This window comes from Mya arenaria, chromosome 15, assembly GCF_026914265.1.
Source record: "Mya arenaria isolate MELC-2E11 chromosome 15, ASM2691426v1".
Taxonomy (NCBI): domain Eukaryota; kingdom Metazoa; phylum Mollusca; class Bivalvia; order Myida; family Myidae; genus Mya; species Mya arenaria.
The window spans coordinates 33,435,072-33,458,782 of NC_069136.1; the positions used below are offsets into that span (position 1 = coordinate 33,435,072).

The 23,711-nt window shown below is 38.7% G+C and overlaps 1 protein-coding gene and 1 non-coding gene across 2 annotated transcripts; both read left to right on the forward strand.

Moving 5' to 3' along the window:
- The first annotated feature begins 9,909 nt into the window (after positions 1-9,909).
- Positions 9,910-23,414, forward strand: LOC128219643 (myo-inositol 2-dehydrogenase-like). The gene is made up of 10 exons (XM_052927539.1): positions 9,910-10,065; positions 11,564-11,651; positions 12,046-12,208; positions 13,475-13,545; positions 14,949-15,057; positions 16,231-16,358; positions 17,441-17,568; positions 18,950-19,060; positions 21,581-21,746; positions 23,311-23,414. Exons 1-10 carry the CDS (start codon positions 9,961-9,963, stop codon positions 23,412-23,414), a joined length of 1,173 nt encoding a protein of 390 aa, XP_052783499.1. The 5' UTR covers positions 9,910-9,960.
- Trnas-aga (transfer RNA serine (anticodon AGA)) lies at positions 21,448-21,529 on the forward strand. Its single transcript has one exon. It is a non-coding gene; the product is annotated as a tRNA-Ser (tRNA).
- Positions 23,415-23,711: the final 297 nt, after the last annotated feature.

Genomic DNA, 23,711 nt, shown 5'->3' on the forward strand with positions numbered 1-23,711 from the left:
GCAAAGACCACAATGTCAATGTATCAATAGAAACCTATGAAAGTTAAGCTTCAACATCAAGGTAATATAGTGCTCAGATTAAAAAAAAATAAGTTGTAAGCTGTGTTATAACTAATAAGAATACCTAAGTACATCAAAATATGATCTTATTTCTTGGCAAATGGTTAAAATATTACATTTCTTTTAATATAACATCTTATGCCCCAATAAAATGGGGGGGGGGATATAGATTTGCCCTTGGTCGTCTGTGATTCCGTCTGTAGGTGATATGCCAACTTGTGTCACTTAGAACTCGATTATACCACCTAAAGTCCAGACCCTCGGGCGCTATTTAGGTAATGAAGTTTTGCATCTGGGGTTTCTTTTCCCACTGCACTTAGTAAAACCAGAGTTATTATAATTTAATCAAAAAAGTATTTCACAGGAAAACATACGAACCTCAATCCAAGTGATGACTTCAGAGTTTACAAACTTGAGACTTTATAATTATGAGACTGTTTGCAATTGGATAATGTTGCTATGATTTAATGTTTAATTACGCGTAATCATCGTAAAGTGAAAAATTGCAATGCATCAAGTTAGCAGTATTCTTTTCTTGTTGCAAAAATGCAGCAAAAGAAAGTTGTTGTGAAAAAGGCGAAAAAACTATTCTTTACATAAAACCATATATAACAAACTTTATTATAACTGCATGATTTACACTGTTAGCTATACATGTAATACATAAATTATACATTTTATAAAACCTAAATATCCATTTCACTCAACTGTACATGTCATTGAGTATGTTTGGGTTGATATTGATACTTTTGTAGTAAGTAGACAGATTACGTTATCTTAATGAAAAGTATAAATAAAAATCCCATGTATAAAGTTATTCCGTTCGAAATTAAATCAAACGATAAGACTGAATATTTTTCTTTTATGTACTTCAATGTTTCATTTCTTTACTATGGAATCAATGATTATGGTGTATTTTTTTCATTTTCATGAATAGTTTAAAACTAAAGTAAATGATATAAATTGATTTTTCATAGTCATCATGAATTTTTGTGCAGAAATCATACTGAAGTTGTATATCCTTCTGACCCCCAAACTGACCAGGGAAGAGTGGTTTATGGGCCCCTGCTGACAGAAATTGGTTATCTCAATAACATGCATAATAAACACCTAGCTGTGAAGTGAGGCTTCGAAAATGGACCAAAATCCAGAAACCTGGCATAAACTGTAGGACTGTATATGCACACAACAGCCCATCTTGCATTGCTATTTCAAAAGATATAGTATTAAACTGGATAAGCTAATAATTCAGTTTAAAGTCTCATACTTTAAATAATTAAATATGTTTATACTTTTGCATACATTGTTATATTCAGTGATTGAATGGCGTTAACAACGTCAACTACAGGGTATTAATATTCATTTCAAACTGCTGTGGGGGTCAAACCATTTTTCCGGGTTATTTGCAGAAGCTTAAAAATCTAAAATATATACACAGTGCTGTTTTACATATTAAAATAGTTAAGTACAGGTTGATTGTCAGATAATTATAGAGCCTGTGATAATTTATTTTAACCAAACTCAATCTGTTTTATTTACCTTGTTATGTTTAAAGTAGGAATCATTATTTTGTAATATTACGTGCTTGTATGATATTCAGTTTTGGGTAATCAGTAAATGTATTGTGTTTGTATTTATGAGTATTCTCAACCATTAAAATATTCAATTTCTTTTGCATTGCCTTCACCTTACTTGTGATGCACATAAATGATCTTGTTAATCATAGTCATAGTCGTGGTATGTCCTATAAAATCAATTTTGCCTTTAACTCTTGTTTACCTGGGAAAAATTGTGCGGCATAAGCAGTTTTTGTAGTTGATAACATTCCTAGAGCCCGTCCAAGGCAATGCCTTATTTCATATTATTAGATAAACAGAAAACCTACTTATATATAATCCCTCAAAGTATTCTCCCTTGGAGCGAATGACTGAATTCCATCTTCTTTGCAATGCTTGGATACCGGTTGCTAGACAACTGAATTTAATACGTCGGACTTCCCCGTTCACTACCGTCCATCTAAACTATTATAACGTATTCCACGAAGTGGTTCTTTCAATTTGGAAACACATCGAGATTAGGGGGAGAAAGTACGGAGTGCGGAGGATGATCAAGCGATTCCGAACCATATCCCCCTAGTAGCTCCTTTACAACCTTAATTTTGTGAGAGAACGCATTGTCGTGCAAAATGAGCGGTGTGCTGTCAGGCAGTTCTGCGGCGTGATGCTGGACGAAATATTGTCATAAAAACATCGGCGGTACCCGATGTGATGTAAATACGCCGCGAACGTCATAAATTATGCAGTTATCATCATTATCTCGGGACAGTTATGACATCGGCGGAATTAAACCGGTATTGGCATTCCATCGAATCCAATTTTAATCATGGCCAACGATTCTATGCAACATGTTATCGCCTTTTTCATCGTTACTTTGTATAAGTGAGCGAGCGATATTCACACATTGGTGTGTCTGAGAGGATGCTCGGTACCCAACGTGCTGTCAGAATGGCCACCATCTCAAAATGCAAAAACAACACCAAAGGTGGCACGAGGTCATCGGATTCGTGTACACTAAGGTCTAGACTATCACAATGTGCAAAAACATTTTCTATACACCGTCATTCAAGGTTTAGCTAAGATACCCCATTTGGCTGCCGGACTATAGTGAAATTGTTGTCGACTAAGACTGCTAAATGCTCCAATAAAGATTATAATTATTAAACATTACGCTGAGTGTTTCCTACATGAATATGAAACCATTCTTTTACTTCCCTAATTAAGGCCAACCAATGAATAAGTTTGGTGCCAGTGACATGCCTGAAATAGACAGAGGTAAGGTGGTTTGAATAATTTGTGTTACTAGAATACCAGTAGAATTCATCATTTAATCTTTTTTGCTTCATGCGTGCATAAGTTTTTTTTTTATTTGTCTCGTCTTGAACTGAAGCACCAGTTTGAGTGTACCGTTTCGCTTTTCGTATTAAGTTATCGCCAGAGGGAACAGGCTCTGAGCACCCAACCTGAGGTCTCTTCGGTGCGCATTAGATGTGTGAGTCTCTGAAACAAGTCGATATTGACTTGCATGATATGTGTTATTTTCTTGGAAACATGATTTATTTTGAAACCTTGCTTAATTTAATAGTCCATAAAATCCGTATTTTTATCATTATATCGTTCACAACAAATAGCTATAAAAGGTGGAATGTCCAACAAAATGCCCATGGTAGATTGTTTCCTCCTCAGTTTAAGGACAGATTTATTTCCACAAAATTACGAGCCATACATAGACTAATATAAACCACTGTCAGGTAGATTCCTGCATGGTTAGTAACCAGTACCGAGGTGTCCAATACCAGAGGCCAATATAACTTCATTGGCATGGCTCAAATCTCTTAAGAGAGAGGCGTACACGTATATCACTGGACCATCCATTTTACAACTCAATAGATATAACTGTAAGGACTTGTAGATGGTCAAAACTTTCCAATGAGATGGTAGTTATGGTGTGCCTTCAAAGGGTGTATATGAGGGAAAATGTGCGCCCCTTATAAAATAAAATCGGTAAATATGTGTATCATGCAATAGGAATACGGTGGAGAAGGAATATCAATTTTGGCTTGTTTGCCAGAATTATAGTAAATTCAAGTGTAAGTTCTTTAAGCCATATTCCTTCCGTTAACGAATAAGTTTGAATTTCTTATGTGCTGTTATTCAAGCAATACACTATGCAGTTCATGTAGTGTTCAAAAACATAAATAATGCTGGAAAATGTTAAAAATAAGATATGCACATATCTATAAAACAGTGATCAAGTGACGTCCGATCAAACCCTAATCCTTTTTTGATATACAGTTATAACATGGTAGTTTAAAATTAATTGTCCAATTCTCCTTTATGAATGTGTACCCTGTCAGGTAGCATGCATTATTGACAACGATAACTTTGTGTTGTATCTGAAGTCACTGTTTTGTTATATTTGGAGTTGTAGAAAATTATGTTTTTCATATTTGCCATTAATAAATTGACAGGAGACACTTTCAGTTGTATTGTATCTGGATACACTGTAGAAGAAATAAGTCCAATGATTTCATTTCCGTAAATTAGGGGGCGGGAGGGGCTGTGTTGTGTCTGAGGTCACAGTCATCGAGAAGGGAGCGGGATTTGTTGTCGGTGACACTACTGTAGGGCCAGGATTTGGCTCTGGTGAAGCTGGTGTCCTAGATTCTGATCCTGCGGTTACTCCCTCTAGTAAGACAAACAAGTATTTTGAAAAAAAAACAATACAAAATAAATTGTATTGATGTAAGCGTTTATGTTAAGATCCAATTGACTCAGTTAACAATGTAAGTTGCCTTTTTTAAATAAAAAATCGTTTCATACATGTAATTATTATCACGTTCTAATATATGAACTACAGAAGCTAAATAAGCTAACTTACTTCCTTTTGGCTGATCTCTTTTAACGGATAAATTGAGGTCTTTTCCTGCTGAAAAGTGTTAAGCAACCTTGGAATATGTCTTTTAATCAACACGAATTAAACATAAAATAGTTTAATAGGTTAATTGAGTAAGTGTGTATCAAAACGGATTGCCTGGTTCTTGAAAATAGTGAGTCATACATCCAGTATACCTAATAAAAATCACTAGACAATTCCTCTTTGTATATTGAGACCGATCTTTGTTAAATAAATATTATGAACAACAAATAAAATCAACGATAAGTTTCTTACCCGGTTGAGGAAAAATACATCCCATTTTAGTCTAATTTTCTTTATTACTTCATATTGGTTTCTGTTCTACATTTGTATGAATATTAATAGATCACTTCCTTGTATTTACATTGTTCAAATCGATAATCAATAGTCGAGGTATTCAATACTAGCCATATAGTATGAGCCGTTGCTCTGTGTAGATTATAGCTGACTAAAACGTGCCACTCAAACACAGACCCTGATGCTGCAACCTTTAAAACTGTCATTTTTGAAGTGCTAACGTGTGTTAACATTAACGTCATTAAATGTCATCAATGTCATTTATAATTAGTCCATTTTAGAAAAGAAAACATTTTAACTATTTAACAAGTGCTGGACCAATGTTCAGATTGTTGCCTTTAAAACGTGTTTAACCAACGTTAGATTGTTTCTTTCAAAGCGAATTGAACCAATGTTCAGATTCTTTGTCTTGTTGACATGCTGGATATTATTCAAATTGTGTGCCTTTAAAACTTGTTGGATAAATGTTTTAATTGTTACCTCTAAAATGTGTTGGAACATTTCTCAGATTGTGTGCCTTTAAAATCTGTTAGACTAACGTAAGATTATGTGCCGTTAAAACTTGTTGGATTAATGTTGAGTTTGTGAACATTTTTGATTATGTCAAATTGATAATGTCATACATTTATATTATTTGGGACCAATGTTTATATTGTGTACCTTTAAAAGTGTTTAAGCCAATGTTGTTCTAATTGTGTGCATGTAAAAGTAAAGGTGTTGGACCAATATTTAGACGGTGTGTATGTGTTATTCCAATGTTCAAATTGTGTGAGTTTTAAACCTGATTGACCAATATTTAGAGTGTGTTTCTTTAAAACATGTTAGTCCAACGCTCAGATGCGTGAATGTAAAACCTTTTCAAATAGTATTCTTAAAGTGTAAATTTAAAACGTGTTGCACCAATGTTCTGTGTGTGCCTTTTAAAGAGGTTGGACCAATGTTCAGAGTATGTGGCTTTAAAATGTGTTGAACCAATGCTCGTAGTGTGTGCCTTAAAACGTGTCTAACCAACGAAGGGAGTGTCTGACTAAAGTGTTTGACAACTGTTCAATGTGTGTGCCTTAAATGCCTGTTGGACCAATGTTTAAATTGCTTGTCTTTAAAACGTGTTGGACAAATGTTCATAGTATTTGCCTTTAATTCGTGCTGGTCCAATGTTCAGATTGTTTGCCTTTATAACGTGTTCGACCAATGTTCACTGAGTTTGCCTTTATAACTTGTTGGAGAAATGTTCAGTTTGTTTGCCTTTAAACGTGCTGGTCCAATTTTCTAAATGTCTACCTTTTGAACGTGTTGGTTTAATTTTCAGACGATGTGTCTTAAAACGTTTTGGATCAATGTTCAGAGTGTTTGCCTTTAAAACGTGTCGGCCCAATGTTCAGAGTGTTTGCCTTAAAAACGTGTCGGTCCAATGTTCAGAGTGTTTGCCTTTATAACGTGTCGGCCCAATGTTCAGAGTGTTTGCCTTTAAAACGTGTTGGACCAATGTTCAGAGTGTTTGCCATTATAACGTGTTGGTCCAATGTTCAGAGTGTTTGCCTTTATAACGTGTCGACCCAATGTTCAGAGTGTTTGCCTTTATAACGTGTTGGTCCAATGTTCAGAGTGTTTGCCTTTATAACGTGTTGGATCAATGTTCAGAGTTTTTGCCTTTAAAACGTGTCGACCCAATGTTCAGAGTGATTGCCTTTAAAACGTGTTGGTCCAATGTTCAGAGTTTTTGCCTTTAAAACGTGTTGGTCAAATGTTCAGAGTGTTTGCCTTTAAAACGTGTTGGACCAATGTTCAGAGTGTTTTCCATTATAACGTGTTGGTCCAATGTTCAGAGTGTTTGCCTTTAAAACGTGTCGGCCCAATGTTCAGAGTGTTTGCCTTTAAAACGTGTCGGCCCAATGTTCAGAGTGTTTGCCTTTCTAACGTGTCGGTCCAATGTTCAGAGTGTTTGCCTTTATAACGTGCCGGCCCAATGTTCAGAGTGTTTGCCTTTATAACGTGTCGACCCAATGTTCAGAGTGTTTGCCTTTAAAACGTGTCGGCCCAATGTTCAGAGTGTTTGCCTTTATAACGTGCCGGCCCAATACTCAGAGTGTTTGCCATTATAACGTGCCGGTCTGTTCAGAGTGTTTGCCTTTAAAACGTGTTGGCCCAATGTTCAGAGTGTTTGCCTTTATAACGTGCCGGCCCAATGTTCAGAGATTGCCTTTAAAACGTGTCGACCCAATGTTCAGAGTGTTTGCCTTTAAAACGTGTCGGCCCAATGTTCAGAGTGTTTGCCTTTATAACGTGCCGGCCCAATGTTCAGAGTGTTTGCCATTATAACGTGCCGGCCCAATGTTCAGAGTGTTTGCCTTTAAAACGTGTCGGCCCAATGTTCAGAGTGTTTGCCTTTATAACGTGTTGGTCCAATGTTCAGAGTGTTTGCCTTTAAAACGTGCCGGCCCAATGTTCAGAGTGTTTGCCATTATAACGTGCCGGCCCAATGTTCAGAGTGTTTGCCTTTAAAACGTGTCGACCCAATGTTCAGAGTGTTTGCCTTTAAAACGTGTCGGCCCAATGTTCAGAGTGTTTGCCTTTATAACGTGCCGGCCCAATGTTCAGAGTGTTTGCCTTTAAAACGTGTCGACCCAATGTTCAGAGTGTTTGCCTTTAAAACGTGTCGACCCAATGTTCAGAGTGTTTGCCTTTATAACATGCCGGCCCAATGTTCAGAGTGTTTGCCTTTAAAACGTGTCGACCCAATGTTCAGAGTGTTTGCCTTTAAAACGTGTCGGCCCAATGTTCAGAGTGTTTGCCTTTAAAACGTGTCGACCCAATGTTCAGAGTGTTTGCCTTTAAAACGTGCCGGCCCAATGTTCAGAGTGTTTGCCATTATAACGTGCCGGCCCAATGTTCAGAGTGTTTGCCATTATAACGTGCCGGCCCAATGTTCAGAGTGTTTGCCATTATAACGTACCGGCCCAATGTTCATAGTGTTTGCCTTTATAACGTACCGGCCCAATGTTCAGAGTGTTTGCCTTTATAACGTACCGGCCCAATGTTCAGAGTGTTTGCCTTTATAACGTACCGGCCCAATGTTCAGAGTGTTTGCCTTTAAAACGTGTCGGCCCAATGTTCAGAGTGTTTGCCTGTAAAACGTGTCGGCCCAATGTTCAGAGTGTTTGCCTTTATAACGTGCCGGCCCAATGTTCAGAGTGTTTGCCATTATAACGTACCGGCCCAATGTTCAGAGTGTTTGCCTTTATAACGTGCCGGCCCAATGTTCAGAGTGTTTGCCATTATAACGTGCCGGCCCAATGTTCAGAGTGTTTGCCATTATAACGTGCCGGCCCAATGTTCAGAGTGTTTGCCATTATAACGTGCCGGCCCAATGTTCAGAGTGTTTGCCATTATAACGTGTTGGCCCAATGTTCAGAGATTGCCTTTAAAACGTGTCGACCCAATGTTCAGAGTGTTTGCCTTTATAACGTGTTGGTCCAATGTTCAGAGTTTTTGCCTTTAAGACGTGTCGACCCAATGTTCAGAGTGTTTGCCTTTATAACGTGTTGGTCCAATGTTCAGAGTGTTTGCCTTTATAACGTGTTGGTCCAATGTTCAGAGTGTTTGCCTTTATAACGTGTCGACCCAATGTTCAGAGTGTTTGCCTTTATAACGTGTTGGTCCAATGTTCAGAGTGTTTGCCTTTATAACGTGTTGGTCCAATGTTCAGAGTTTTTGCCTTTAAAACGTGTTGGTCAAATGTTCAGAGTGTTTGCCTTTAAAACGTGTCGACCCAATGTTCAGAGTGTTTGCCTTTATAACGTGTTGGTCCAATGTTCAGAGTGTTTGCCTTTATAACGTGTTGGTCCAATGTTCAGAGTTTTTGCCTTTAAAACGTGTTGGCCCAATGTTCAGAATGTTTGCCATTATAACGTGCCTGCCCAATGTTCAGAGTGTTTGCCATTATAACGTGTTGGCCTAATGTTCAGAGATTGCCTTTAAAACGTGTCGACCCAATGTTCAGAGTGATTGCCTTTAAAACGTGTCGACCCAATGTTCAGAGTTTTTGCCTTTAAAACGTGTCGACCCAATGTTCAGAGTGATTGCCTTTAAAACGTGTCGACCCAATGTTCAGAGTGTTTGCCTTTATAACGTGTTGGTCCAATGTTCAGAGTTTTTGCCTTTAAAACGTGTCGACCCAATGTTCAGAGTGTTTGCCTTTATAACGTGTCGACCCAATGTTCAGAGTTTTTGCCTTTAAAACGTGTCGACCCAATGTTCAGAGTGATTGCCTTTAAAACGTGTCGACCCAATGTTCATAGTGTTTGCCTTTATAACGTGTTGGTCCAATGTGAATTTTAAATGATTGGAACTGAATTCAAACAATCAAAATTTCCTTCAACTTAAAGCTGCACTCTAACAGATTGACCGTTTTGACATTTTTATTTTATTTATTCTCTTAGAATCATTAAATGCTTGCGTAAATATCTGGAGATCAGAGATATAAGACTGCTGACAAAAAATAGATCGCAGGTTTTCATATTGACGTTTATTTTTTTTCTTATAGCGTTAGAAACGCTTTTAGCCATAAAACATTAACTTTCGAACTTTCGGGGGGGGGGGGGGGGCGAATCAGTTACACTTCGAGGGGTGAATGCGAAAAGGTTCTAAGTGACATTAAATAAAGAAGCAGATAGAACCTTTTCGCTTTCACCCCTCGACTTGGAATTTGAATGTGTATTGTTACTATTTCGCCTTTTAACATACTTACGTCAAACACAGCTATACTTTGTGGAGACAGTCTTTGGAATCATTTAGTTTGGTAATTATAAGCCTTCTTTCGGTCGTATTTAACCTGCTATTTATTTCTGTTTTTGTTATATAGACAAATATACTGGCCAGAACAGAGCGTGCTGCTTTAACGAAAGTGAAGAGCCTCCATATTTTGGCCTGGATGTGAACTCATTAAAAACCACTTATTGACCACTATCAGTAAGGTGCATTCATGTCCATGTACATATTTGTCTTATCATTTTATTAAAGTTTATTTGCAAATATTCTTCCCTAAGCAAACTTCATTTCAGAGATAAGTGCGCGCCCGATTATATTTAAGTTAAATAGAGCTTTAAGATTGGTTTAGACGTTGAATAATATATGATGTTGTTTCGGAGATGTCTTAAATTTACTGGATCAAAATGGAATACCCATAATTTACTGTTTTCTGGAGCAATTTACAGCGCACTGTCGGAAGTAAATTGTGTTAGTATGCCTTATAACTTAGATATCTGTAGAATATTTGCAGTCATAATAACTAAAGGCTGACGGACAGTTGAACACTTAGACAGACGGACGGATAGGTAGGCCCACAGCAAGCCAGACAGACGTACGTTCGGATAAGTAGGCCCACAGCAAGCCAGACGGGCGGATAGGTAGGCACACAGCAAGCCAGACAGACGGATAGGTAGGCCCACAGCAAGCCAGACAGACGGATAGGTAGGCCCACAGCAAGCCAGACGGACGGATAGGTAGGCCCACAGCAAGCCAGACGGACGGATAAGTAGGCCCACAGCAAGCCAGACGGACGGATAGGTAGGCCCACAGCAAGCCAGACGGACGGATAGGTAGGCCCACAGCAAGCCAGACGGACGGATAGGTAGGCCCACAGCAAGCCAGACAGACGGATATGTAGGCCCACAGCAAGCCAGACGGACGGATAGGTAGGCCAAAAGCCAGTCAGACGGACTGATAGGTAGGCCCACAGCAAGCCAGACGGACGGATAGGTAGGCCCTCAGCAAGTCAGACGGACTGATAGGTAGGCCCACAGCAAGCCAGACAGACGTACGTTCGGATAGGTAGGCCCACAGCAAGCCAGACAGACGTACGTTCGGATAGGTAGGCCCACAGCAAGCCAGACGGACGGATAGGTAGGCCCACAGCAAGTCAGACGGACGGATAGGTAGGCCCACAGCAAGCCAGACAGACGTACGTTTGGATAGGTAGGCCCACAGCAGGCCAGACAGACGGACGGACGGATAGGTAGGCCCACAGCAAGCCAGACAGACGTACGTTCGGATAGGTAGGCCCACAGCAAGCCAGACGGACGGATAGGTAGGCCCACATCAAGTCAGACGGACGGATAGGTAGGCCCACAGCAAGCCAGACAGACATACGTTCGGATAGGTAGGCCCACAGCAAGCCAGACGGACGGATAGGTAGGCCCACAGCAAGCCAGACGGACGGATAGGTAGGCCCACAGCAAGCCAGACGGACGGATAGGTAGGCCCACATCAAGTCAGACGGACGGATAGGTAGGCCCACAGCAAGCCAGACGGACGGATAGGTAGGCACACAGCAAGCCAGACAGACGTACTGGCGGATAGGTAGACACGCAGCAAGCCAGACAGACGTACTGGCGGATAGGTAGACACGAAGAAAGTCAGACAGACGGAGAGGTAAACACGCAGCAGTTCAGACAGACGTACAGACGGAAAGGTAGGCACGAAGCAAGCCAGACAGACGTACGGACGGAAAGGTAGACACGCAGCAAGCCATATTGGCGAATGGATAGATAGGCACGCAAAAAGCCAGACAGACGTACAGACGGAGGGGTATGCGCACAGCAAGCAAGGAATTAAACTTGTTAAGGAGTATTTAACCTCCAACTCAATCCAAAATGTATCAATATAGTTTTTACATGTATCACTTACAATGATTTGAAAAGGCAAAACAACATGATTTATGAGGTGTTTATTACAGACACTGGGTCGACGCACATACGTTACACAAGGTTCAAACCAAAGAAAACGCTACAACGTTGGCCTGTTTGGTTGTGGGCGGATTGCAGGTAGGAACCTTTTTTAGATTCTCTGTTTTCCGAAAAAAGTCAAGGTTTTGTGATAGCGGTTGTGTGTCGTAGTGGACACTGAAAACTTTAACCTCGGTCATAACTAAAAAACCATTCAAGATAGTCCCAGGAAATTGTTACATAGATTCCCAGAGACTATACTTACATGTATAACAAGTCTCATATCTCTGGTTTTCAATAAATGTTGGGTTATCCCTCTTACTCGATTTGACAGCAAAAACAGACGAACGTTGGCGTTGGCTCCGTGGCGCTATTGTTTATAATATCCGACTTTATATACTGCATCGAAAGAAGTAAAGTTACCCCGAACAATTACACTGCCCTTGTGGCCTAATACACCATTAAACATTTGCAATCATGTATTTAATTTCAGGCGTCCATCTTAAAAACATTCTGAGCAACCGTCGTCTGGACTTGAAATGGATTGTGGAAAACGATATGAGGCGAATACAGGAAGTGAAGGACGAGTTCTACCTCGATGGAAACACTCCTTTCTTCCCCTCCTCGGAGAGAGACAGACTTTTGTCGGATAAAAGGTAAAATGACTTATCTATGGTAAAATTAAATTCTTTCGGGTACAGGAAAATGAAGGATGAGTTCTACCTCGAAGGAAACACTCTTCTTTCTCCTCCACGGAGAGGGACAGACGTTTGTAGGATAAAAGGTTGGATGATTTATCGATGGTAAAATGATTATCTTTCGGGTACAGGAAATTGAAAGACGAGTTCTACCTCGAAGGAAACACTCTTTTTTTCTCATCCACGGAGAGGGACAGACGTTTGTAGGATAAAAGGTAGGATGATCTATATAGGTATGACGTCACCATTGCGTCATATGTGCTTCCGTTGTGTGGATAATTCTCAATAAAAAAAGAAGTTTTTATGACTGATAGACATGTTTTCACATGCTCAATACACTGTAAATCAAAAATATAATTATTCCTGAAACTTTTATACCTTGAGTATCTATTATTGCTTGATTTATCATTTAGAATAGAGATTTAAGCATAAACTGCTGCCCTATAGTTGAAAGGTCATTTTGGAAGAACTGTCATGGCGGACTGTGCAATTTTTAGAGTTTGTTTTTTAAGTGGAGAGATTTTTCTTAGGAATAACTTGACCCCCCCCCCCCTTTTATTGGCTTAAAAGGTAATTTAAAGCTTGTACTTTAAGAATATATATGTTTATCATAGTCTGCATTCGCTCGAAATGCCTTTAAATGTTGTCTAAAAATAATCATTTCACTTTGAATTATAGAGGAAATGACAATGGTGGTGTGTAACCTATATGGTAAAATGATTATCTTTCGGGTATAGGAAAATCAAGAACGAGTTCTACCTCGAAAAAACACTTCCTTTTTCTCGTTCATGGAGATGGACAAATAATGTCGGATAAAATGTAGAATGATCTATCATTTGTTATATTATTGCCGACTTAAATCATCAATTTGTATGTCCATAAAGGAAGTAATGGACAGGCTTTTGAAGGATTAAATGTCAAATGAGTTATCTGTGGTTGGGATATTTCTGCCTTTAAATTTGTTTAATCTATTGGCGGGTACATGGCGTGATGGACGAGTTCTACCTATGTCGGAACTTCCCATCTTTCCGACATGATAGGTAAAGGGACTTTTTACCGAACTTGATAAAAAATAAATATACTATTAAAGGGTAAAATGGAAGACCCTATAAAACATTTGATACTGGACGATATTTAAGTAGAAACTCGAGGTTCTAGTGTTTAGAACAAGTACGTTTTGAATTAAAACCTTATATTTCAATTGAGTTCGTATATTCCATACAGCCTCGACGCCGTTGTGGTCGTGTCACCCACCAGCACACATACAGAGTACATCGTCCAGAGCCTCAAACATGGTAAACTTCATGCTTTGGAAAAGTATTTCATATAAACGACAGTTATACCAATAGTTCATCCAACCACGCAACTTGCTGTTTACTTCGTATATCATACCAACCTCATGGCATTTTATGTTTATTTCCTACGAGCCTCAGAGCATATACTGTTTAATTCGTACGAGCCTCAGGGCATATACTGTTTATTTCGTGCGAGTGTCTGGGCATATACTGTTTAATTCGTACGAGCATCAATGCATATACTGTTTAATTCGTACGAGCATCAGGGCATATACTGTTTAATTCGTGCGAGTGTCTGGGCATATACTGTTTAATTCGTAGAGCATCAGGGCATATACTGTTTAATTTGTACGAGCATCAGGGCATGTACTGTTTATTTCGTGCGAGTGTCTGGGCATATACTGTTTAATTCGTATGAGCATCAGGGCATATACTGTTTATTTCGTATGAGCATCAAGGCCTATACTGATTAATTCGTACGAGCATCAGGGCGTATACTGTTTATTTCGTACAAGCATCAAGGCATATACTGTTTAATTCGTACGAGCATTAGGGCATATACTGTTTATTTCGTATGAGCATCAAGGCATATACTGTATAATTCGTACGAGCATCAGGGCGTATACTGATTATTTCGTACGAGCATCAGGGCATATACTGTTTATTTCGTACGAGCATCAGGGCATATACTGTTTATTTCGTACGAGCCTCAGGGCATATACTGTTTATTTCGTATGAGCATCAAGGCATAATTATACTGTTTAATTCGTACGAGCATCAGGGCATATACTGATTATTTCGTACGAGCATCAGGGCATAAACTGTTTATTTCGTACGAGCATCAGGACATATACTGTTTATTTCGTACACGCATCAGGGCATATACTGTTTATTTCGTACGAGCATCAGTGCATATACTATTTATTTCGTACAAGCATCAGGGCATATACTGTTTATTTCGTATGAGCATTAAGGCATAATTATACTGTTTAATTCGTACGAGCATCAGGGCATATACTGATTATTTCGTACGAGTGTCTGGGCATATACTGTATACCTACCGCATGATATACCTTTTTACTTAATACAAACCGCATCGGATACGGTTTATTCGTTCAACCCAAAGGACATACTGTCAATTTCGTACATACTGCAGGACATACTGTCTATTTCGTAAAAATCGCAGAGCATACTTCTGTTTATTCGTACATACTATAGGACATACTGTCTATTTCGTACAATCCGCATAGCATATTTTTTATATATTCATTGCGTACCACATAGCTCTATTTTCTAGATTAAGTCTATACAGCTTACTTAATTAAACAATTTCTGTATATGTTAAACTAACCAGTTATATCATATGCATCAGAACGCAAATAGGAAAGCACTTTTATTTCGAGGCAAGGACGTGTTTACGGAGAAGCCAGCGGGCGAGTCTGTGTCCGACATTCGGCTGTGTTACGAGACGGCCGAAAATACCGGAAGGACTTTCCTCACAGGATTTACTAGGTGATTTTGGTGTTTTTATTCAAATCAACATTTTAGTAAGAAGTAATTACACGGCCTCTAAACGCCAGCTCCACCACTTTACGGTGGTGCAAAGAAAAAGAGCTGTCGACACTTCCGTGGTGGAGCTGTGCCCTATGTTTACATGAACAAACGTGCGTATGATTTATATTTTATTTGATTGATAATTTTATTTAACCTACATATTTCGAAAATCGGAGAATGTGGTACCGTGTAAGAACACTTCTACTGTAGGCTGGTTACTATTTCGTTTCAAAATTGTGCAAACTGTGGTGCCAGGAGCTTTTCTTCTGAATCGGATTTGTGCATATTTTGAGATCTGATTGCATAGCAATATGGTGTTTTCTTTGCACCACCGTAAAGTGCTGGAGCTGGCGTTTAGAGGCCGTGAATTAAGAAAGCGCTTGTATGCTTAGGAATATACGGTACTCCCTCATGAACATTCTGACAATTTATAGTCCGAGATGGCGCATTTCGAGCATATTTTGAATACTAGTACTTTTTTATCTCCGATATTGAGATTAAAAGGACACTTCCACGATTTTAGGGGTGAGGGTGGGGGTGTCGGGCGGGGGGAGCCACAACCTCAATCCGCTTATGATTTCAACACGACAAATAGTAGTAACCATGTCGTATGAAACAAGTACGGTATTAAAGTGTTCTATCATTTGTCATATGCTCAGACGAAATGTCATCTCTTCTTTTTCCATGAGCTTCTGGGAACATCATTTATGAAAAATCACATGAAGAAGAAACACCTTATTCATTCAATTCAACAAGCATTAGGTGACAAGGCTAACGTAAAACAAACGGAAAACACTACACATTAGATGGTTTCGCTGTATTGGTCAGGTACCGGTTACTAAAGTTGTACCCAGTCTGCAGTACCCGTCCTAGCCCGGGGCGGGGGAGGGGGTAGTTCCGTCAAGAACCCTACACACCTCTTTGCTCTTTAGGATATATTTTCAGCAGTAAAACTGCACCTTACTGTTAAGATATTCCTCGGAAAAATCTTGCCTTTCGAACTCCTGATGGCATCCACGACCTCCAGGGTCACAGTGTTCGAATGCCATAGCATCTAGAGTTGACTTAAAATGCTATATGCTAATATTATATTCACACACTCTCAAACGATATATTTTTAACATTTTGCAGACGTTTTGACGATTCGTATCGAGACGTGAAGTCTGCTATCGACAATGGAACCTTGGGGAAATTACAGGTCATCAAAACTACGACCAGAGACTCGCCCAAACCGTCGTACGAGTTTCTTAAGTCCGCCGGTGAGTGCTTACATGCTGGTCCATGTTTAATAAATATTAAGACATATATGAATAAATCGAATATGTATACGTACTGTGTAGAAACCAGTACTGGTGTCCATTTCGAGGGGCCAAGTGCACTTGTAGCTTGTTGGGATCAAACCCATGACCTTGTGGATGAGAGCATTTCGAGAGGCCCAGTGCATTTGTGGCTGGTTGGGATCAAACCAATGACCTCGTGGATGAGAGAATTTCGAGAGGCCAAGTGCAATTGTGGCTGGTTGGGATCAAAGCCATGACCTCGTGGATGAGAGCATTTCGAGAGGCCAAGTGCACTTGTGGCTGGTTGGGATCAAACACATGACCTCGTGGATGAGAGGCATATACACTCCTCCACTTCACCACTTACATACTCTGAATAAGGTTTGTTTAACCGTGATGAAGGACAACAACCTGTTTCAAATGTACGCTAACTGTTAGGGGACATTAAGAAGTGTGCGCGTATGATTCACACGCCATTTTTAATATAGCATATTGTTGTTAGTTTAACATATTTATTTTACAACGATTGTGAAACAAGTTATTACAACATTATATTAATCACTCTCGTTGGCACGATTTTACGCGAGAGTGTGGTCTTGTGTTGTGGGGGAAACCGGAGAACCCGGAGAAAACCCACTTGTCCGGCATGGTGACCACAAACAAAACTCACATGCGGCCAGGCCGAGAATCAAACCCGGGTCGCCTAGGTAACCACTGCGCTAACCGGACAACCTTATTGTTGTTAAACTGGGGTTCTAACAGCCGTTAATTTTTAATCCTGAATAACAGCCGAGGTCTGTTTGAGTAATGAGGGATTCGTGTCCAAAGCAGGGTTAAATGGCTTAGACCATTTTTTTAAAATTGTATCAAAGGCATGTTTATTCATTTCAGTTTTTGATGCAAATGTCCGAGCAAATCACATTCTGAACAACTGTACAAAAATCGGATTTTAAAAGCTATCAATTCTGAGTTCAGCATTAATCCTGAACCTTAGAGCCAATGTGGCTGAAGTAATGTTCACAGAGTCTTCTTGGTAAGTGACCCGACCGTTACGTTTTCAGACAGCACCGGCTGCAACATCCTGGCGGACCTGGGTGTTCACGACATCGACATGGTTGTCTGGCTCACACGTGCACAAAGGCCAGAGTCCATCTACATAACGTGCCACGTGCACGACGAGCAGTTACAAGTAACGAACTTGATCGTATAGACATATATTCCATATATTCAAGACTCACCTTTAATTTATCTCTTGCCACTATGCAACATCCAGCACTCTATAACCTGCGTGTGATATAGGCAAATGTTTACTTTACAGCGATATTTAACATATCAGACAATTAATATATTACTGTTTGTACATGTACTTCGTATTTGAAGGTTTTGAAGCACTGAACGATAGTGGATTTCGCTGCACCCAAATGTAAAGCTTGTTTTGGAAACAGTACTGGTTTCTGCCCAGGAAACCGACTCGAAAGTGATCATATAAGCTACCAGCTTTCGTCACAATCGAACTTAAAAGCCATAATTTGCAATTTTTGCTTCAAAAATCTTAATTATAGGGGAAATAACTCTTGTACTTCTAATACTTTTAATTCCTTTTCGGTAATTCTTCGCTTGATTTCCTTAATTTGGCGCCCATATTCATTGTTAGAATTTAAGTCGCAGGAACGGTCGTCGAATATTTTTACCCTGCCTCCCGCCCTTCATGCACTGTATTAATATAATAATTTTACCATTTATTTGTAATTACATGTATTGTGTTTTTATTCACATTTCCCCGATTTAAGGGTGATTTGACTGCTATTGTTCTGTATCATATGTGTGTAATAATTATGCAGCCTTTTTTCGGCCAAAATAAAATACATTTTCATATCATATGTTTTAATTATTCCCGAAACAATTAACGTTCTTTATATGTGTCGAAATCGCTTTTGGTGCTTTAACAATTGACAACTATTCGCTGCAAAAAAGCAGCATAATCCAACTTGATGAGTACATTTTCCTATGTTTATTTGTTTATTCTGGTTTCTGCTCAGGAAATCAGGAGTGTTCATAACGTATCGGCGTGGACATTTATATCAAAGGACGGGTTCTTATAACCGGAAAGGATCCGTACATATGCAGTTTGCATAGGTTTACATCAACTGGCCAATTGAATCGAAGCCTTAAATCACGCTCTTTTAATTGCCGAAATCGCTTTTGGTAAGCTAACACTTGACCTCTGTTCGCTGCAAAAAACAACAACATAATAATCCTGCTTGATGAGTATATTTTGCTCCGTTGATTTGTGAATAATAAGGTATATATGGAGATGTTGGAGACCTTGTGATGACATACTACTTTGTTACTGTGCATTAAGTAGCGTGCATTATTGAAATGTTGCAATATACCTGCACGCTAGATATTGAACGGTACGATCGTTACCCTGCTGAATAACTGCAAGGAAAGCAAAAAGAAAACACTGACAATTATTGAACAAACCCAGCAATGTGACCTTTGCACGTACGTTCCGTCTCCAAGATAAATCCGAAACCGATAAATAAAAATGTTCCACTTCATTTTGTCAGCAATGCGGACAGCCTGACTCGATGGCCGGCCTCATCAAGTACCCGGATGGAGTCTTTGTTACCATGGACGTGTTCCGAGAGAGCGTTTACGGCTATGACATACGTCTCGAGGTTCGCATCCTTTTGTCATTGAAATTCATTATCATACCATTGAAAATAATAAGAGAGATTGCGAAACATGGTGAATACGTTTATTTATAAGTATAGGTACAACATGAAGTTGAGTTTAAAGGTGGTTGCGGTTTTTTGTTTGTTTTCTTTTATGCATTTTCAGGTTTAACTTATTTGTCTTTAATGATAAAAAAGTATATGATTAAGGTAAAGACAAGATACTAGTATACCAACATTTATAAATGCAAAATGTTTATAAAAAGTCGTTTACAAATGTTCACTTAAAAGCTGCACTCTCACAGATTGAACGTTTTGACAACTTTTTTTTATTTTTTGTCTTGGAACGAGCCAATTTTTGCGAACATGCATGGAAACCTTGTAAAAATAGGGGATTTCAGCATTCAATGTAATGGCCATGAAATCAAGTCTCAAGATTTAGTCAAAAATCTTTGGTCAATTTTGGACTCTGATTTGTCTGGTACATCTACTGTGAACAATATTGTTAAGAAGGTTAACTCTAGAATCAAATTTTTATATAGACAACGTGAATTTTTAAACAAATCTCTTAGGAAAACTCAATGTCATCTTGACTATGCTTCATCATCTTGGTACTGTGGCCTTACCATGATGTTCAAAAATAGACTCCAAGTGGCACAAAATAAAATTGTTCGTTTTATTAATAATTTTCATTGTAGAACCTCGCTTTAGTGGCAAGTTTTGCTGATCTTGGTTTTTTAAATGTCGAACAAAGATGTAGACAACTTAGGCTAAATCATGTACACAAAATATTTTATGACAAATGTCTAAGTTATATGAAGGATGATTTTGCCAAATGTAACGAAGTTCACTCATATGGCAGTAGATCCAACTTAAAATTTTATGTCCCACATAATGGTGGTTTTACAGCAGCTTCTTTTTATTATAATGGTATACGGGATTGGAACATGCTTCCAAATAACATCAACGACACAGAATCAAAATATGTTTTTAAGAAATTAGTCAAAACTCACCTCTTAAAGGAGATGGAGAAGTTTGAAAAGTCTGTCTTTTTGTATTCATAATTTTTATGTATTAGATAAATATAAGTTCGCTTTCTAAGAATACGCACTACTTTTATATAGTTGCTTTGGTAATTTTTAAATATTCCTTAACTATTTGTATAATTGTGTGGTATATCATATAATTATGTGATACTGATAGTAGTTTATTTGTGATGAATGTCATACATTAATTCAATTCATCTGAGTATATGATATAATATTATATAATACTGTTCACCAAATCATTGAATGCCAACTTTAATACCTTAGACATGGACCCCGTTGGAAATAAGCTTTTGTACTCGTGCAAATCTTTACGGGTTATCCTGTGCAATTTTAAACTTTATTTGGTAAAACTTTATTTGGTAATAAATTAGATAGCTTTATCATTAACACCAGAAGTAATACTTGTTTTAGTAGATCTAGTATTGTGTATTTCATGTTAAACTTTTCGTGATATAACTTATTAGGACTCTAAATATCATGCAAATACAATATGTGATATATCTTATATTGATGTAAAATGTACTGTTATTGACATAATGCACGAATAAAACTACTACGACTACTACTACTAACCAGTAATATAAGATTGCGGACAAAAAATTAGATCGCAGATTTTTATATTTAAGTCCAAAAATTGATGTTTTATGCATTTTTCTTAAACCGCTAGTAACAATTTAAGCCATAAAACTAATTTTCGAACGGAAATATGAAAATCTGCTTTCTGATCTTTTGTCAGCCATCTTTTATTATTGGTTTGCAGATATTTAAAAAAAAGTTGTTGCAAATGGTATATCTGTGAGAGTGCAGCATTAAAGATGCGCAGTAAAGGTGGGTGCATTTTGTTTATTTAGATCTGCATTATCATGTTGACTTTAATGATTAAAAAGCATGATGTGTGTACAAATAAAATCATATTAGCGATATTTTGGCGTTTTTTGAACGCGAGAGTTTGTGGCCACGTACCCATTATATTTTTTTTATAAAGACTAATATTTTGTTTATCCATACACGAATCATATGGGTTGTTATATATCCTTATTAACGTATACACATCCTGGACGTCATAATTCACAACACTGCAATACGTACAAGGTCGCGATTACGTACTGTTTTGCAAACACCCTGCAACAATTCTGGTATTTCCGATCGTAATATCATTATACACCTATGACCATTAAACTGTGAACTAAGACGTTATTAAAAACATGTTGTCGATACTGATTATTTGGAAAGTAAACTATCTGAACTGATAAATTACCGAAAGATATCCTCATGTCAACACTTAATGACAATAAAGGTGTGCATGTCATCATGATGAGGACGATGAATGTTATATAAGCAGTTGTCGTGGCCGAGTGGTTATGGCGATGGACTAGAAATCCATTGGGATCTTCCCGCGCAGGTTCGAATCCTGCCGACAACGCGTATATTTTTTCCTTTTAACTTCAAATAAATCACCTGTTCCAAATTTAAGGCATTTGGCACAGGCGGTATGGCACTGGCAGAGAACCCCCGGGAGAGTTCTACAGTTATAGACAGGGAAAGTGGTGGTTCCACTCGTCGACTCTTTAACTCCTTCCCACAGAGGTTTGAGGCACCATTTGCTGCGGAGCTGGACCATTTCATAAACTGCATGGATGGTAAGAGTTTATGCCACAGGGTCAGATCAGATTTGACGTTAGAGGAACGCCCTGGGGGTTGACTGAATGGATGGTAAGAGTTTATAATGCAGGGTCAGACCAGATTTTATGTTAGAGGAACGCGCTGGAGGTTGACTGTATAGATGGTAAGAGTTTATAATACAGGGTCAGACCAGATTTAACGTTAGAGGAACGCGCTGGGGGTGGACTGTATAGATGGTAAGAGTTTATAATTCAGGGTCAGACCAGATTTTACGTTAGAGGAACGCGCTGGAGGTTGACTGTATAGATGGTAAGAGTTTATAATACAGGGTCAGACCAGATTTTACGTTAGAGGAACGCGCTGGAGGTTGACTGTATAGATGGTAAGAGGTTATAATGCAGGGTCAGACCAGATTTTATGTTAAATGAACGCGCTGGATGTTGACTGTATAGATGGTAAGAGTTTATAATACAGGGTCAGACCAGATTTTATGTTAGAGGAACGCGCTGGAGGTTGACTGTATAGATGGTAAGAGTTTATAATGCAGGGTCAGACCAGATTTTATGTTAGAGGAACGCGCTGGAGGTTGACTGTATAGATGGTAAGAGTTTATAATACAGGGTCAGACCAGATTTTATGTTAGAGGAACGCGCTGGAGGTTGACTGTATAGATGGTAAGAGTTTATAATACAGGGTCAGACCAGATTTTATGTTAGAGGAACGCGCTGGAGGTTGACTGTATAGATGGTAAGAGTTTATAATACAGGGTCAGACCAGATTTAACGTTAGAGGAACGCGCTGGAGGTTGACTGTATAGATGGTAAGAGTTTATAATGCAGGGTCAGACCAGATTTTATGTTAGAGGAACGCGCTGGGGGTGGACTGTGTAGATGGTAAGAGTTTATAATACAGGGTCAGACCAGATTTTATGTTAGAGGAACGCGCTGGAGGTTGACTGTATAGATGGTAAGAGTTTGTTATACAGGGTCAGACCAGATTTTATGTTAGAGGGACGCGCTGGAGGTTGACTGTATAGATGGTAAGAGTTTATAATACAGGGTCAGACCAGATTTTATGTTAGAGGGACGCGCTGGAGGTTGACTGTATAGATGGTAAGAGTTTATAATACAGGGTCAGACCAGATTTAACGTTAGAGGGACGCGCTGGAGGTTGACTGTATAGATGGTAAGAGTTTATAATACAGGGTCAGACCAGATTTTATGTTAGAGGAACGCGCTCGGGTTGGACTGAATGGATGGTAAGAGTTTATAAATTTATGAAGTGCCCCCTAATAAATGAACCGACAAATACAAATTCTGAATATTCTATTTGAGTTTTAGATATAATTTTTTTTATTTGGCTAATTTAGTTTTAAAAATGCTCTTCATGTGTTTTTCTACCATAATAAATGAAAAGTTCACTTGGGTAATATTTGGGTTGACGGGCCCATTATCCACAAGTTTTACACAACAAAGGTAGTGTCCGATGATTATTACAATTGCAATGGTGTGTCCATAACTTACGATTTAAAGAATCAAACGCATTTCGATTATCAAGAAACGCACATTCTGTCTGTTCCAGGAACTACTACTCCACTTGTTACAAAGGAAGAAAGTCTGTGTGTTGCTGACATTATTGAAAAGGGTGTACAATCGTACAGAGAAAAACGTGTCGTATTTTTCTGAATTTATGCGGAGATGATAGACAATAAATAGCTTAAAAATACCTTCTTATCCCCCGTCCTTCCCAAACAGCACATGTAATCTAGGACTACTTATGGACACTTAGGCGTGTATGACTCACATTCTACCACGGACGCCATACATTGTCCTTGGACACTTGACCACTTTCAGCCTCCTCACTCCGGTCAAAAGAAATACAGCTATGTAGGACCTTATTATTCCCAGATCATATTCTTCACAGGTCTGGGAAAAATAGGATCCTATTCTTCACAGTTTCAAACTGTGACATATATGATTGAC

Excerpts from the sequence above, each read along its gene's own strand:
- LOC128219643 (XM_052927539.1), top strand. The coding sequence starts at position 9,961 with ATGATGTTGTTTCGGAGATGTCTTAAATTTACTGGATCAAAATGGAAT. Across the intron at positions 12,209-13,474 it reads AGACTTTTGTCGGATAAAAG|CCTCGACGCCGTTGTGGTCG; the intron begins GTAAAATGACTT and ends TATTCCATACAG. Across the intron at positions 19,061-21,580 it reads GCTATGACATACGTCTCGAG|GCATTTGGCACAGGCGGTAT; the intron begins GTTCGCATCCTT and ends TCCAAATTTAAG.